The sequence below is a fragment of the Tachypleus tridentatus genome, chromosome 12 (assembly GCF_004210375.1).
Source record: "Tachypleus tridentatus isolate NWPU-2018 chromosome 12, ASM421037v1, whole genome shotgun sequence".
In the NCBI taxonomy this organism is placed as follows: Eukaryota; Metazoa; Arthropoda; class Merostomata; order Xiphosura; family Limulidae; genus Tachypleus; species Tachypleus tridentatus.
This window is the reverse complement of record NC_134836.1, coordinates 124,068,282-124,085,667: the sequence shown is the minus strand read 5'-3', so window position 1 is coordinate 124,085,667 and position 17,386 is coordinate 124,068,282. Positions and strand designations below refer to the sequence as shown.

Sequence of the window (17,386 nt, the reverse complement as noted above, 5' to 3'; positions counted from 1 at the left end):
TTGTCATCAAGAATGAACTATCTGTGCTCTACCCATCAATGGCATGGAAACCCGGTTTTGGCGGGGTGAGTTCTCAGACGTTTCGCTGTGCCACTAGGGGGATTCGGAAGAAAACTTTTGGTAATCATTTTAGCTTTAAAATGATAATAAGGCAGAGTGATATATATAATTTATGTATATATAATTACACGGGAAGATGAAAATAAGTTTTATTTGGGTGTTAATATTAAATTATACATTAATTTTTTGTAAGGTTTACCGTTGTTTCTTTATGAAATATTTAATTGTTTAGTTGATGTCATAGAAATTCATTCAAATGCAATTTTCTGTATATAAGATATTTTGAGATACTATTCAAAAACTATTTTAATGAGCAAGATCCCTAAATAATCATAGAAAGTCATTATTCTATTACTGTAAACAAAGTTACTGCATAATCTTATTTTGTTCTTGTGTTACAATAAATTGTCATTAGAACCGAACCGTGACGAGAGGTGGAAATCTGAAACATCAGTAAAACATTTAAGTTTTTATTATTGGAAATCAAGCTCTTTATATGAACGTTTCGTGAAATAAAATACGTTCAGTAATATGTGACAGCGCCTCTGGTGGTATATTTAGAGAAATAGTATTATATTTTGATAGTTTTTGTGGTATTAGTTTACATATACAGTTTTGAGAGTTTTCGAAGTGAATGCTCTTCAGTGCTTACTGTTATTTTTTATTTTTTTTATTCTTATACTCAAGCAGAATACAGAATAAATGAAATGCAACAACTGTTTTATTTTTCTAAATAACAACTCTGAATAAAACGCTAGGGTTTGATCATCTAAACAATGGTATTGTAAACTAATATACATGATATTGATAAATTATAAAGTGTTGTTTCAAGATAGGAAGTGAGCCAGCTAGTACGTTAGCTATTGAATTACTTTCTCCAAATGAGTTTTGTTAAACGTAGGCCTACAGCAGTTTACTGCAGGGAAAGATTAAGGAAGAAAATTATATATTGATTTGTGAATGTTATGTACACTGGACGTTAAATTATTTTCACTAGATAATTTATTGAAATCCACCAACGACAAATCAACGCCAAAATAATGCGACAGTTTTTCTAGCATTACGGAGATTTAATTTCTTATAATGTTTTAAAATGTTTGTTGAAGAAACCCAGTGATTCACTAATGCTTTAAAGTTTTCATTTAAGTTTTTATTTATTGGTATATTCGGGTAATATTGCTTTGTAATTATCAGCAGTTACTTTACATAATATTAAAACTTTAAGAACCTAATATATTCTTCTAATTTAAATTTCTGTTCCGGAAATTTATATATAACAATTCACGTATGTTTCATAGATCAGCATTATGTTATTAGTTTACTTTATTTATTCAATTAAGCCTTATCTTTCTCAGGATTTATACATAGCAGTCTATGTTTGTATATACAGAAGTGCAAGTCGACCAAATTATACTGATTTATTTAAAATGTAAGTTTTATAAATACTAATGAAGCGATTTAGCATGGTGGCTAACAAAAAAAAAAAAAGCTTGAAACATTCTGTGAAAAAAATAATTCCCGTTAGTTAAAGTGGTAAAATATCTATTTATATCATCACTGGTAATGATTAGGCCAAGCTAAATGTTAATATAAGTAAATGATAGCTATATACGTGTGTGAAAAACAGAATCAGACAGAAAAATTATGTAATCATAAAATTGAAAGCGATATGTTCTACGTGAAAAATGCATAGTAATTATCATCAGTCCCCTGCTGGTACAGTAGTAAGTTAACGGATTTACAAAGCTAAAATCAGGGGTTCGATTTCCTTCGGTGGGCTCATCAGATAGCACGGTGTGGCTTTACTATAACACAAACACGCAATTACCATCAATCTGAATTTTTAAATTGTAGTCTTCACCAGTCCCTAAACTGAGTAAGCTTAATTATGATTTTATGATAATTCGCAGCTCCAAATCACACAACATTTAAAGGTTAAACTAAGTTAAAAACTGGACATAATATATCTACTTTGCAGGTTAACATCTGATAAATATTTAGAAATATTTTAAAATTTGTGTTCACCTATCCATCTCTCAATGTTGGCGAATTTTGTATATAAAAGAATAATATTTTTTCAAAATATTTATTAAATACTTGCTCTTTCTATATGTTGATCCTAGCATTGCTTATTATATTACGTCGAGATAAAACAGTTTGATATTACAAATTCCACGTAGTATTACATTCAAATATCTCACGTGAAATTAATTTGATATAAATTTAACCATGTAATTTTACAAAATCTTTAGATGGCGCGTCGTACATTTTCAAACAGCTGAAAGAATAGTGGAATGGTAAGGTTGGTGTAAATGAAGTTTTGGCGATTAATTACAGAATAATTAGGACAATAGACTTAATGTAGTGTTAAATATATAATGTAAGACTACTTGATAAACTTTAGGACCTATGATGAGTGACTAGAAATTTAATTTTGTTTTGCATGAATCGTTGAATGTAAAAATAAAAATAATGCTTAATTTCATTAAGTCCGTCAATAGAAGGTAGTATTAATAGTTTACCGTTACTAGTTGTAGTAGTAATAATACTCGGATAAAATTCATGTCTTCCTAGCTTTGGTACGAAAACTAGTTGTAAGTAAAGCTTATTGTTGAGTTTATTCATGTCTAACTGTCTAACGTCTCTGATTTACAGTCATTTATGTCTTGTTTACGAATATTCAATGACTTTGACCTATAATCTATTGCTTCTACCAACTTTTAGTTTACCCTAATGGTAGCTATTTCTGAGCTGTCCTACTTTAAGAATCACTACTATATACATATAAATGTGAAAATACAAGTAGATATGTAAAACATACCTACACATGAATAAATTATTTCAGCATATGAAATTCTAGGAATGCTATTTTAGACTTGATATTGAAGAGGATATACTTAGGTTATGTATTATGTTAGTGATTTATGTACCCTCATCATGTCATTACATTTATATGCTATAATGACTGCGCACCTTTATAATATCCCTGCACCGTAAAAATACTGCCATGTTCAAATCACACTGCATGCTTCCTGTTCGCTTCTCATAATATTTTGAATGTATGAGGTTCATATTATTCCAGCACCCATTTCAAACAATGCCAAAATATATTGCTGAAGCACACCATTTCACCTCAACAGCATATTGGTTGTAGTTGTCATGAAACTTGTTGATTTGTATACTGAAAGTTACTTTGATATAATGTACTCAACCTGTTTATATTATAGTGATATTTTTCAAAAAGTACCAGGAACTAAAAATTATGGAAGTCTAGTGCAGATAGCCCTCATATAGCTTTGCATTAAATTCAAAACAAACAATACCAAGAAATTTAAAGCTATTAGCTTGAATTGAAGAATGATGGATGATATATAAAGTTGTTCCATTGTCTGTAAAAATAAACCATTTGTAAACCCATGAATAAAAAAATATTTTCTTTTAATAACATCAGTTTATTAGAATGAAACACCTAACATTGAAGCTAAGGAAAAAAATAGACTAATAGATTTTTAATGAAATTTCTTGTTTTTTGTTATTTTTTAAAAAAAGAAAGAATTTAAAGATAAAATTAGTTTAAGGAAGAGAAAATATCCATAGTGTTCAACATTTATTGATAAAATAAAATATAATTCAGGAAAAGGAAGAAATTCCCAAATTAATTTTTTTTAGACAAATAACTGTCTTTTTCATGGGTTTGAATCCCTGTCACACAAAACATGCTTGCCCTTTCAGCCAGGGGGCATTATAATGTGATGGTCAGTCCAACTATTAGTTGGTAAATGAATACATAGTGAGTGGTGATGACAAGCTGCTTAATTAGGGACGGCTAGTACAAATAGCCCTCGGGTAGCTTTGTGCAAAATTGAAAAAAAAACACTTTCTTTTAGTTCTGTTTATGTTTAAGTAGTAGTTTTAGAAACTTATGATAAAGTTTCAGTGTATGATGCTTATAATCATAATGTTTGTCATAAATATTTGTATAAACTTAGCAAAAGAATAATGGATATTGTTTATACTATATTCTAAAACCTTTTTTGACATTATGAAAATTATCTGTGATTGGCAGACTAACAGTGTTACACTGTCATTAAATAGACAAATCAAAGACACTATAGATGTGTTTGATTTCTGTTAGTATGATCTCTAAATCCATGATGCTGGTGTTGATGCATCAATTTTATTCCTGCTTGAAGGTGAGAGTTGTAGAAATAGGAAACATTTTGGAAGATTATGAATCAACTTCAGTTAAAACTTGTATTTTTCTAAGAGGATAGAGGGTGGCTGGCCTTTGAAGTGGGAGATATGAAAAGTTTGGAATTTATTGACACTGAATTATAAAAATGTAAACAATTTGATATTTCTTGATGAGTTTTGACAGTCTTCATGTAAATATTTTATTAAAACAGCAGAATAAGAAACTGAACATTTTTTCTTTGAGCATGTAATGAAAGAACTGTAAACCTTGATTTTAAATTACTGAACCCAGTCTGGGTATCTTTTGATAGACAGTTATCAATTTGAAAATATAATGTAAGAAATATAGAAAAGTACCATTTTAAACATGGATCTCTGGCCCTAGCAGTAAAGATTGAAACAGGTTTTTTTGTTAATATTGAAGCTTCATAGTTGGAAGTTTATCAGGTTTAACGGAGAATAACATTAACGGCGAGTGTTGTACAACAACAATGGAAATGTTTTTTCCTTCTCTGCATTATAACTGTGTATTATACATTAATATTTGTGATAACTTTAATGTACATATTTTTATTACCTAAACAAGAACTGGATTACAGGTTTTGTTTTCATACCTGAAATGTTCAGCAATTCTTGATAATTTATTTTATTGAAGAAAAAGAAGAGGTTCGAAACAAACCAATATTTTAAAGGTACGGAATATTTCTTTCAATTCTGTTTATGAATATTTTAGAAGGCAAAATCTACCTGTGCTTACCTCTAGTGTTTATTTGTGAATGCACATGCCTGCATTTTCTTGAGTTTTAATATTTATAACGTTTTATGTAAAAGTTATTAGACCCATTAATGATTAAAGTCAGTCTAATGTATTTGAATGTTTGGAACAATTAATTTTTATACACCTTAATCAGTATGCAGACAGTAATGTCATAATTATATGAACATTAATTTATGAACTCTTTGAGAAATGTCTCAGGAATAGAGAATATGTTCACACCAAAACTTCATTAATATTTCTCCAACACTTGGAAACTTCACTACACGTTAAGTGTAGACAATGGATTTCTGTTGTGACTCCTAGTTTATTATTAACTTGTTTGTTGAATCAATAGGTGTGATTATTCATTTCATCTTTCAAAAAACAAACTGAAAAAACTAAATATGTTCACCATGCTTGGAATAAGTTTTATGTTCCAACAAAACTATTATGTTTTTAAATCGTAAGTACGCTTACCGTACCAACAATGACAGCCCTCCAAATACAGCAGAAGAGTTAATTAATTATGCTTGTTTATATGTTTAAACAAACAAGGATAATGTTGTGTATTTTTCAGACATCAGTTAGTAAACTTCACTGTAAATTAGAGAGTGTTTAGTAACTTTCCAGTGCCCTTACTTTGTTTGTTGCCCACATTATATTGTTCATTCCACCATATTTGTTGTTGAATTGTTCAAATGTGATACAAGTATGTTGAAGTTATGCCTTACTTGTTTCATATTTAATTCTGTAGGGTCGAGACGTTGTAAGTTAACAATAAATTCAAGGATGTGCCCCTCACAAACACACCTTGTCAGCAGGATCCTGTTAAGTTGGAAGAAGAGCTTGTTTCACTGCTGCACGTTTCCCAACGTTTACTCAGAGCCTCGCGTAGCTCCTTTAGTCGTGCATTTTCACAATTCAAGAGGATATTTTGAAGAAAATGATTCAAACAGGTGTTCACCATCTTTACTTGAAAAAATATTGAAGAGAAACAGTGAAAAAAACTTTCTGCAAAACCCTGTACTTAGAAACATATCTGTCAACATCTCAGCTGGAAAGAATTTTTATAGAAGTACCAACATTTGTGTCACACAGACTCGACAGTACTCATGGAATTCGTGGACTATACAGATAGCCAAATCACAACCAGTCGCATGGGCTCAGGAATGTTTGGAACAAATTCATAACACTGCAGGACTTCCTTGGTGGCTCAGTATTGTAGTAACAACGCTAGGACTAAGACTGTGTGTGACCTTTCCTCTCTCTGTTTATCAAAATTACATACTTGCTAGATTTGAAAACCTAAAACCAGAAATCAAAGAACTTGCACTGAAACTGAAACAGGAAACAGTAATAGCCACCAAAATGTACAATTGGTCTGAGAAGACAGCGAGAACAGCATACAACAGAAGTGTAATTATTTTTTTATGTTTTACTATGAAGAGAATTACCTATGACCATACATGTACCTCTGTGTAAGAACTAATAGAAAGGTACTAATTTAATCAGAACAATGAGATGTAATCCATTTGTTTTTTCTAAATATATAACTATCTCTTTAAATTTTATTTTAAAGTTATACACCAGTTAAAATACTTTAAGATTATAGATGAAAGAATAAACTTAGTTTAAAGCTTATGTCTAGAATCTGTAATTTTTATACAAAATTTTAACATGTAATGCAACCTCTGGGGTACACATTCTCAGTTCTATTTAAACTGAGAATAGATATAATTGGCTAAATTGTTATGCATTAGTTCTTTCTTAATGTAATGGATCTGGGGGCTTCTTGAACCGACTGAAATTCAGCCATAGTTTACCAATATTTTGATAAGATTTGAATATTCCATTGTTTTAGGAAAGAGATTTTGCCAAAATGGTACCATTAACATATAAATACAAATGTTCTCAGTGTTGAAATGTTCCCCAGGTATGATTTCAATCAAGTTTGCAAAATGAAATACAAAATGGTCATCAACCTGGTTCCAAGGTACAGAGGACAAGAATATTAACAGTAATCGTATTGAGTTCCAGCAGCTTCTGTACAAAGACTTTCTCACAAAGCCACAGACGTACGAGATTCAAACATTTTCTACAAATCCTTCACGTTATTCCCATTTTCCAAGCACCAAAGTTCAACGAGGAACAACTGGTGAAGAAAAATCAGTAAAAGGTATTCCATATCACACACATGGTTTTCTTTGTGTCATTAGTGTTGCAAAAATTTTTGAGATTGTTTTCCTAGTAGGTTTAAATCAACAAAGTGGACATGGTACTGAACAAGATGCCAACCATTACGATTTTGGTGTATACATTACCAGTATACGCTCATACAGACAAATATTATGACTTGTTGCAACTCCCAAATTATTATATATTATATAGGCCTATACAATAAAGTGATAAATTGTTCCCCCAGGGCTTGAATGGGGTGAAAAGAAAATTTCTAGTTAGATACAAATAAATTTTCATACTAAATAAAAGACATAGTCCAAATGGCTACTTGCAATAATCATGTTTGTGCTTGAAATAATAAAAAATATTTGTATCTCCCACGTCTACCAATAGTTTGAGTGCAGTGCTTCTCCATACTGGATACTTGGGGGAATCCATAGTTATGTTATCAGTGCTTGTCAGCCAATCAGAGCTCCGTGTAGATGGGTATTTCTAGTTTTCTAAGCGGCATAGAAACATCAATGCAATCGTTCACAAGCTGGAAAAAAAGAGGCCTTGTTCATCAGATTCTCTTGTTTCTGGTAAATCTAAAAGGACTAAAACTGTGAAAGGGCTCTGTCTACAATCATTACATTCAGTCATTTGAACTAGTTGGCATCTCTGTAATTATGAAAAATGTACTGTTGATGTTTGGCTTGAACCTTTGTCATGTCATTTGTAGAATGAAAAAAGATACTGACTGCAGGTTCAATATGGATATGTGTGTTGCTGGTGTTGTTATGTCCTTGTTTCCAATTGATAGAAGTAGAGGCCTTGTACAAAGACACATTGCCAGATGAGAAACCTCCAGGAAGGAAAGTAAACACAGCTATGTGGAAGCATGTTATTTGTATAAGATTTGATAAGAGGTCAGTTGTAAAATATGATACTTCCATCAGCTGCAGTAAGATTCATTTTATCCCATTTCCATATACACATTTACTTTCTTGGGGTCATCGTGACATTGCAGTCAAAAGTGCATTGATCACTCTGTCAAAAATGACCCAGAATTGATATACGGATCACTTGTGGAAAATTTTAGTGAAACAATTTGTAGGAGAACGTTGTTGAAATTGGTAAATTATTTGATTGTTGTGGACTGTCTTGGATTTTGGTAAATTATTTGACTGTTGTGGACTGTCTTGGATTTTGGTAAATTATTTGACTGTTGTGGACTGTCTTGGACTTTGGTAAATTATTTGACTGTTGTGGACTGTCTTGGACTTTGGTGGATGATTCATTTGGTCTTCAGTTTTCTATCATTGATACAATTCATCCAAATGTATGAGATGAGTACAGAAACAAAATAGTGGTTGTTTGTGAATCAACTTGTGGAACTTTGGATGATGAAGCAGCATATTGTTGTGGTGAATGGTTCCTACCTTTTGAATCCTGCTTTGAATAAAGGTAGTGTTCACCAAAACTAGACTTGTCAAACTGCTTTCATGCATGACTTGAAGAAAAAACGTTCTTACAGCTTACATGCTTGATACTCATAACGTGCATGGGCATTGGAATCACACACTCAACCAACCAGTGGAAATTTAAAAGACAAAACAAGCAATGCTTTGTGAGAAACAGTATGATACAGCATTCTGTTTAGTAGATTGCAAGATGAAGTTCAACCCATTATGTTATTAGAAAAGTAAAGAGCATTTTGGAAAATGTGGATTGAATTGGTATGGTACAATGGTTGAAATACTTCCAACTGTGAATCCAGATGTAGATGTTGCAAATGAAAGGCAACAGATTGACTTTGGTCATGTATATAATTAGAACTTAAAGCAGGATTATTCTGGTGAACTCTCCCTTTTGGAAGCTTCTTCAAAGATTTTTCTATGAATCTAAAAGTGCATTGGAATATTACAACTTAATGAAACAAGTTCAATAAAAAATGAGCTATATATCCATACATATAAACAGGACCATAAGAGTTTAATGCTAAATTTGCTTGTGCAATGTCCAATGTGTGAACATGGGACATAATATCTCCAACAGTGTTGGGTGCAATAGGAGGTTTAGGAAATGTTTTCCCAGTACATTCAATCATGAACAAGAAGCAGTCTTCAAGAAAGCTAATGACGATGACCGAAGAAGGTCGAAACGTTGTTCGCTCTTCTACATAAAATATTTTCTCAACCCAAACGAGCCGTTTTTGCATACATATTAGTCTAAGAAGGTTTTTCATTATGGATTGCTGGAAGGTTAACATAAGTATTCATCTAGAAAACAGTCTAAGAAGGTGTTTCATTATGGATTGTTGGAAGGTTAACATGAGTATTCATCTAGAAAACAATTTGAGAAGGTGTTTCATTATGGATTGTTCGAAGGTTAACATGAGTATTCATCTAGAAAACAATCTGAGAAGGTGTTTCATTATGGATTGTTGGAAGGTTAACATGAGTATTCATCTAGAAAACAATTTGAGAAGGTGTTTCATTATGGATTGTTCGAAGGTTAACATGAGTATTCATCTAGAAAACAATCTGAGAAGGTGTTTCATTATGGATTGTTCGAAGGTTAACATGAGTATTCATCTAGAAAACAATCTGAGAAGGTGTTTCATTATGGATTGTTCGAAGGTTAACATGAGTATTCATCTAGAAAACAATCTGAGAAGGTGTTTCATTATGGATTGTTCGAAGGTTAACATGAGTATTCATCTAGAAAACAATTTGAGAAGGTGTTTCATTATGGATTGTTCGAAGGTTAACATGAGTATTCATCTAGAAAACAATTTGAGAAGGTGTTTCATTATGGATTGTTCGAAGGTTAACATAAGTATTCATCTAGAAAACAATCTAAGAAGGTGTTTCATTATGGATTGCTGGAAGGTTAACATAAGTATTCATCTAGAAAACAATCTAAGAAGGTGTTTTATTATGGATTGTTGGAAGGTTAACATAAGTATTCATCTATAAAACAATCTAAGAAGGTGTTTCATTATGGATTGTTGGAAGGTTAACAAAAGTATTCATCTAGAAAACAGTCTAAGAAGGTGTATCATAATGGATTGTTGGAAGGTTAACATGAGTATTCATCTAGAAATCAGTCTAAGAAGGTGTTTCATTATGGATTGTTGGAAGGTTAACATAGGTATTCATCCAGAAAACAATCTGAGAATGTGTTTCATTATGGATTGTTGGAAGGTTAACATAGGTATTCATCTAGAAATCAGTCTAAGAAGGTGTATCATTATGGATTGTTGGAAGGTTAACATAGGTATTCATCCAGAAAACAATCTGAGAAGGTGTTTCATTATGGATTGTTGGAAGGTTAACATAGGTATTCATCTAGAAAACAGTCTGAGAAGGTGTTTCATTATGGATTGTTGGAAGGTTAACATGAGTATTCATCTAGAAAACAATCTGAGAAGGTGTTTCATTATGGATTGTTGGAAGGTTAACATAAGTATTCGTCTAGAAAACAATTTGAGAAGATGTTTCATTATGGATTGTTGAAAGGTTAACATAGGTATTCATCTACAAAACAATCTGAGAAGGTATTTCACTATGGATTGTTGGAAGGTTAACTTGGGTATTTCTTGTAAGAAACAATGAAATCGTAAAAGAACTGTTATTTAGTTGCATGTATTTTCTTGAAAGAAAAAATAAAACATAGATAAGAATGACTGTAAGTCCAGCTGTAATCTCAGTTTTCAAATAATGATAAAAGTTCAATTTTATTTTAGTACAAAATGATTTATTTCACTGTTGAAATTCCTCGTATAATATTCTACAAAAAACTGACAGTATATCAAGAAATATTGCCACCTGAGGTTGCATTATGTGTTAAAATGTCCATAAATTGTTTGAGTTACAGAATTATAGAATGTTAAGGGCTTAAGTAAGGAAAAAAAAAATCAAATTATGTTACCCAGGAGCACAGGTGGAGGACATAACTGACAGAGATATGATAAAGGGGGCTAGCAGAGATAACATTTTGGAACAACATTGGCCCATCTCAACTGTTCCATTCTCTTAAATGAAAATAATAAAAAAAAATCTTAGTCGATCCTTGTCTTTCGTGTACGTATCAAACTTTTTCATAAACTGACTTAAATTTACTGTCTCTACAAAATCCAAAGGCAGTTTATTCCAGAGGCCAACCACCCTGTTAGAAAAAATGAAACTATCTTTGCTGAATATGATTTCCACCTTGCCAGACTTTGTGTATCCTGGTTCCACTGTTCTCATGATTATGCGTCATGATGATGCGTCATCACTGTTAATTTACAATTGTAAATGTTTCAATCAAACCCACTCATCAAATTCTTTTTTTTTATTTAAATAAAACAATTTGAGAAATTTCATTTTGTATGACAACCCTTCCATCCCAGTCACCATTATAGTAACCCTTCTCTGAACCCTTTTCAACAATTCAGTGTCTTTTCTAAGGTAAGGAGCCCACTACTGAACACGGCATTCCATATATGGCCTAACCAGTGACCTGTACAATGAAATTATAACATTTTTAGACTTGTATTCAGTATTTATGTGGATAAAACCACTAGCAACAACACACTGCCCTTGAATGTCTGATTAACTGTTACATTAAGATATCTTTCCTTCATAACACTGTTAAGGTTATACTCATCCAAATTATACATATAATTCACATTATGATAATCCAACCCATCTGTTATTAATTTTGTCAAGAATACTGCCAAACATTAACCATGGAGACCAAGTTATAAGTAGGTCACAGAGCTAAGTGCTAGTATGTAAAGATAGGCTGGTTGGACTTGTAGGATCTCTTCAGTGAAAGAAAGGAACTTCCTGGAATGGATGGTTTAAATATGGTAGGGACTGAGGTCAGCTGTAAGGGAAGTTTTAAGATAGGACTAGACAGTGGTGAGGGTCAGGATAAATACAAAAATAATAAGAAAGAGACAGAAGAAAGTTTAACATATAAATTAATGATTATAGTAGTAATTATAAAAATAGGCTTAACTGTTACTATTGTAATGTTAGAAATAAAACAGATTACTTTAGAGCACTGGAAGGAATGGAGAATTTTGATATAATGTGAATAACTGACATGTGTGTAAATTTTGATGACACAAGTTTCTTTGAAATACAGGGTTATAGGTTATTTAATATGGATAAAGTGTTAGAGTGGTTACATGTGTAAACTGTGAGTTACAAACTGATGAAGTCAAAGATAATAGCAAGGAAACTGAATCCATTTGGGTTTCTACTAGTGGATATAAAGGCAAAAGGCTTTCAGTGGGAACTTGTTACAGACCATCAAATGATACCAGTGAAATTAGTGAGAAACTTTACAATAATATTAAGATTTCAATGATGTCATAATTATGGGTGATTTTAAATTCACACAGAGAGATTGGAAAATGCTAGAGTCAAACAGAATTGCTTTCTTCATTAATTGATTAAGGAACTTACAAGAAACAATTCTATTTTAATTTCCTTGTTAACTTTAAATATAGAAATGATTGAGAGGGCAGAAATTGGGTGCAAGTGATAATTTCTTCTTTAAGTTTCATGTTTTGCTGCATGTGGAAATAAGGAATGATAATATTTTAGTTACAAATTTCAAAAAATCAAGTTTTGAAGGGATGTTACAAGAATTATCTGTTGTAAAATGAGAAACTGAGTTACTTGGAGACACTAATATAAATGAGGAAGTATTTTAAATATCTTTATATATGTCTTGGAGGGTTTGTCATACAAGGAGCTGAACTTTTTTTTTAATGTTCTCATAAAAATGAAGAGATGGGGAGAGTCTGATTGAGGTATTTAAGATTTTAAAGTGAGTTAATAATGTTTATGCATCATCTGTATTCATATTTCATGGTGATAATAGTAGGGCTAGGGGACAGAAATATAAATTTTGGCAGAGTAGGAGTCATCTTCAGCTAAAACAGCCATTTTTCTGACAGGGTGGTTGGTCTTTGGAATGAGTTACCTTTCGATGTTGTAGAAGCAGTAAATTTAAGTGAGTTTAAGAAAACACTTGTTAAGTATATGAAGGATAACGGCTGACTTTAAGGTTTGTTTTTAGTTATCTTACTTTACAGAATGGAATACACAAGATAAACCAATAAGTCTCATATTGTCACAAAACATGATGTTGTGTTATGTAAAATACATATATAAAAAACTACAGAAAATCTCTCAGATTTATGTATTTTACTGACTAATCTGTTTTGTTTATATGTAAATGTCACAAAAATTATCCGACAAGTTGAAATCTTTCAAGGGGTGGCATCACTTTCACGAGGGGCACTTGAACTTTATTGTTTTCATGACAGAAGTACTTAGTCAAAGTAATCAAGATAAAACCTATGAACCCCATAACAAAGGGGTAGTGGGGTAGTGTGACACAAAAGAAACAATCAAAAAGTGATACAAAAAATAAAACAAATGAGTAAAAAGTTGCTTGGAGACTAAAGAGTACAATCGAATGAAACACGTTCAGTGATTATCATGAACAAATTCAGGTCATGAAAAAAAACAGTAATATTAGTAAAAGTGAAAGAGAGACAAAGGTCAATCAGACTGCTTGTGGTGTGAAATCCAATACCACTTTTATTCCAAGATTTACTTTCATATTAATTCTATGTTTTATATTTTCAAGCTTCGAAAGCGAATATCTGAGCTGATAGTGCGAGACAACTGTCATCCCTTCAAGGCAACTATTCTGATCTGGTTTCAGCTTCCCATGTGGATAAGCCTTTCATTTGCCTTGAGAAACATGGCTTTTATGTTTCCTTATCAAAATACAGGTTAGGTTCCATCTAGAATCTTGCCTATTGGTTTTATCAAACTGCTTTAATTTTGTAAAAATTAGTTTTTTTATTGGCTGACTTTTTTATTTTACATTAGTTGTAAAAGAGTAAATTATTTGTTTCTGTAAAATGTATTGGATCGACTTTTAGACATGAAGTTGGTAGGACATCAAGAAGTAGTGAAATGAAATGACATTAGGGGTAAAAATTGTTTTCACAAAAATAATGCTTTTAGTTTTCTTCTAACAAAAATTGATCATTATTGCTAGTTTTCTATCACCAAAATATTCTATTTATTTTTTAAAGTTTATGGTATATTTATAAAAATCAAACTTTTAAATGGGGTATCTTTATCCATAAAATAGCAAAACACTTCAACAACAAATATATTTAACAAGTTGGTAAACCATACAGAATGCTTCACTGTTAAACTCATTAGTACTGTTTCATCAAATACCATTTCTTTAAAAGATAATTTTCTAAATGACACCTCACAAAAGACTACAATATTCTAATAACAGAAGTCAAAGAAATGGATCTGTAGTTTTTATTAGTGTGTTCGGTCTTTAATTATACCAAAAATTAATTAGTGTTTAACATCAACCAAGCAGTTTTTAATATTTTAATGATTTTTTGTAACCTGGGAGCATATGACAAAAACATGATGGGAGACTATATATGGGGGCTGATACATGAAAGTGATCTACATTATAACTGCAAATCATGAAAAACTACTCACTTCTGAACATATTTGTATAAATACATGTAAATCTTGATGTAAAATGTCAAGTGTTAGCCACTAGTGTCCCTCCAGAAGGTGTTGTTCCCACCATTGTACATAAAATTGGGTCTTATGAAACAATTTGTCACATCTCTTGATAAGGAGTCTGCAGCCTTCAAGTACCTTCGAGACTTCTTCCCTAAGCTGTCTGAGGCAAAGGTCAAAGATGGTGTCTTCGTTGGACCACAAATAAAGAAGATCCTGGAATGCACAGAATTCACCAAGAATCTCAGTAGGAAGGAAGAAAAAGCTTGGAAGAACTTTGTCGCAGTGGTTTGGGTCTTCTTGGGCAATCACAAGGCCAAAAATTATGTGGAACTGGTTAAAGCTCTGGTGAAGAACTATGGCAAACTGGGCTGTAGGATGTCCCTGAAAGTCCATATTCTTGACACTCAACTTGATAAATTCAAAGAGAACATGGGAGCATACTCAGAGGAGCAAGGCAAGCACTTTCATCAAGTTATACTGGACTTTGAATGCCACTACCAAGGAGCGTATAACGAAAACATGATGGGAAACTATATTTGGGGTCTGATACATGAAAGTGATTTACATTACAGTTTTAAATCTTGAAAAACTACTCACTTCTAAACATTTTTGGATAGCTTTGGTATAAATACATGTAAATCTTGATTCATATGTTGTTTTATTCAGACCTTATGTAAATGAAAATGTACAAATTTGCCCGTTTTTACATAGAAAATAGATTAATTTCTAAATTTCATTATCCAGGTCACAAAAGCAAAGTTTGAAGGGAATAATGAACATTTTCTGTACTTTTACAACGTAAGTAATTAAAAATAACACATACTATTCAGGAACAATATTTGTGTTCCACAGTGTTATAACACATACTATCCAGGAACAAAATTTGTTACATAGTGTTATAACACATACTATCCAGGAACAAAATTTGTTACATAGTGTTATAACACATACTATCTAGGAACAAAATTTGTTACATAGTGTTATAACAAGCACACAAAAAAATGTAACCTTCACAATCTGGAAGTGTTTGCCAGTAACAGAAAACTACATTGTGCGTCCCCCACTCCTCACGTGCTAGAAATTACCTTCTTAGTTAATTATGTCAGACATCACAGGTGCACTGCCACTTTATACAGTACACTGCAGTGTAGATTTTAGGTTGGAGGAATATATGTAACACTTTCATAACAGCAAATGTTGAATCCCATGGCACCAAAGCAAGATTAATTATCAAAACTATCCTTAATCAAGAAATGTTCAACATTTATCAAGCTCATTAGATATGTACAGCTGTTTTAGTTATATTGTTATGTTAATGTGTCATTAACTACTTAGCCTTACCGTTATTCCTTGCTAGTATATTGTGTCGTTAACTGACTGTTTGGCATGAGTACTTACCCTTTAATAAAATTAGTTGTTCACTATTTAACCTTATAATTTAATGTTTATGTCAAGTATACCAGTTTACTGTGTTTTTTTGTTAACCACTTTTCCCCATTCTAGCTGCACAGGTGGTGTTTATGGAACTCTCTGTTGGTGGAACACTTTGGTTTTCTAACTTAACTGTACCGGACACTTCACTGGCTATTCCAATAATGCTTGGGTTAGTCAACTTGGTTATAGTGGAGGTAAGGTTTTCAAATTGGTGGTAAAACATATGACAACCATATATAACTCATCATGGAAGATTATTTAATGTGAGACATGCTCATGGTAAAAATTTCTGTGGTTTTTATAAATACATCTATTTCATTTTTATCAATACTTCTTGGACTTGCGTGTTTCTAGAACATCATTAATCTAATTCAAAATTAATATATTTACTTATTTCCATTGCTGTATTTTTAAAAAAAATTATTAGATGCTTAAAAGTAAAAAAATGTTTTTAAAGTTTTAGACTAGAATTATTTGACTAAATAAATTGAGGACTGAGTTTGACCTTTTAAATTGACTTGTTTCTTCAATACCGTCTAATTGACTAGATGCATGCTTTGAGAAGGATAGAACAATTCTCCAAGCTTCAGAAATGGACCACTAATCTCTTCCGTGGCTTGAGTGTCGTCATGATTCCCGTAGCTATGATCATGCCTTCTGTAAGTGTTTAGTCACAGTTAGGTAGCTTCTTAAGAAGCTGGTTAGAACTCCTGACAGTAAACTATTCATAAATTAGCAAACATGGTGGTGTGATTTATTATAATATTAGAATTGTAGAACATGTTGGAAAACCTTTCTCAGAGTACTGTATGATCTAGATGAAAACCTTTCTCTTTTTGTCAAATTTGCTCTTTACATGTCACTAAGATAAATGTTACTCTAACAATAAGAATATGTCTAAATTTGGTATAATGTAGTTTTCCCAGTAATTTAATTTTATATTCACTGTATTTAAAAATCATGAAAATGGAACAATGTTACACATTTTATTCAGGTTGTTTTACTGAATATATTAAACAATAAAAGGAGATAGATGAGAAAAGAAGACAAGTTTCCTTTTTTTAATGTCTGGTAGAATTACTTAGCTGGTAGCAGTGGTGAATTGTGTGAACTTCATTTGTGGAATTCAGACTGAGTTGGCTAAAATCTATCAGGGATGTCCTTTGTATTGTTCAAATTCAATAGTTATGTTGTGGCCTAATCA

The 17,386-nt window shown here is 31.7% G+C and overlaps 1 protein-coding gene across 3 annotated transcripts; it reads left to right on the top strand.

Moving 5' to 3' along the window:
• The first annotated feature begins 2,215 nt into the window (after positions 1-2,215).
• On the top strand, positions 2,216-16,929 carry LOC143234589 (cytochrome c oxidase assembly protein COX18, mitochondrial). 3 transcript variants are annotated; one of them, XM_076472047.1, is made up of 6 exons: positions 4,200-4,253; positions 4,910-4,946; positions 5,766-6,427; positions 13,829-13,976; positions 16,252-16,376; positions 16,731-16,929. In XM_076472047.1, exons 1-6 carry the CDS (start codon positions 4,212-4,214, stop codon positions 16,851-16,853), a joined length of 1,137 nt encoding a protein of 378 aa, XP_076328162.1. In that variant the 5' UTR covers positions 4,200-4,211; the 3' UTR covers positions 16,854-16,929. The 3 variants fall into 3 exon arrangements, with proteins under 3 accessions (XP_076328163.1, XP_076328164.1, XP_076328162.1); XM_076472048.1 differs by lacking the exons at positions 4,200-4,253; positions 4,910-4,946 and adding an exon at positions 2,216-2,357 and having other exon boundaries at positions 16,731-16,925; XM_076472049.1 differs by lacking the exons at positions 4,200-4,253; positions 4,910-4,946 and adding an exon at positions 2,339-2,362 and having other exon boundaries at positions 16,731-16,925.
• Positions 16,930-17,386: the final 457 nt, after the last annotated feature.

Coding starts and splice junctions, on each gene's coding strand:
- LOC143234589 (XM_076472047.1), top strand. CDS start 4,212: ATGATGCTGGTGTTGATGCATCAATTTTATTCCTGCTTGAAG. Junction 13,977..16,251: donor GTTTCCTTATCAAAATACAG/GTTAGGTTCCAT, acceptor TCCCCATTCTAG/CTGCACAGGTGGTGTTTATG. Junction 16,377..16,730: donor TCAACTTGGTTATAGTGGAG/GTAAGGTTTTCA, acceptor CTAATTGACTAG/ATGCATGCTTTGAGAAGGAT.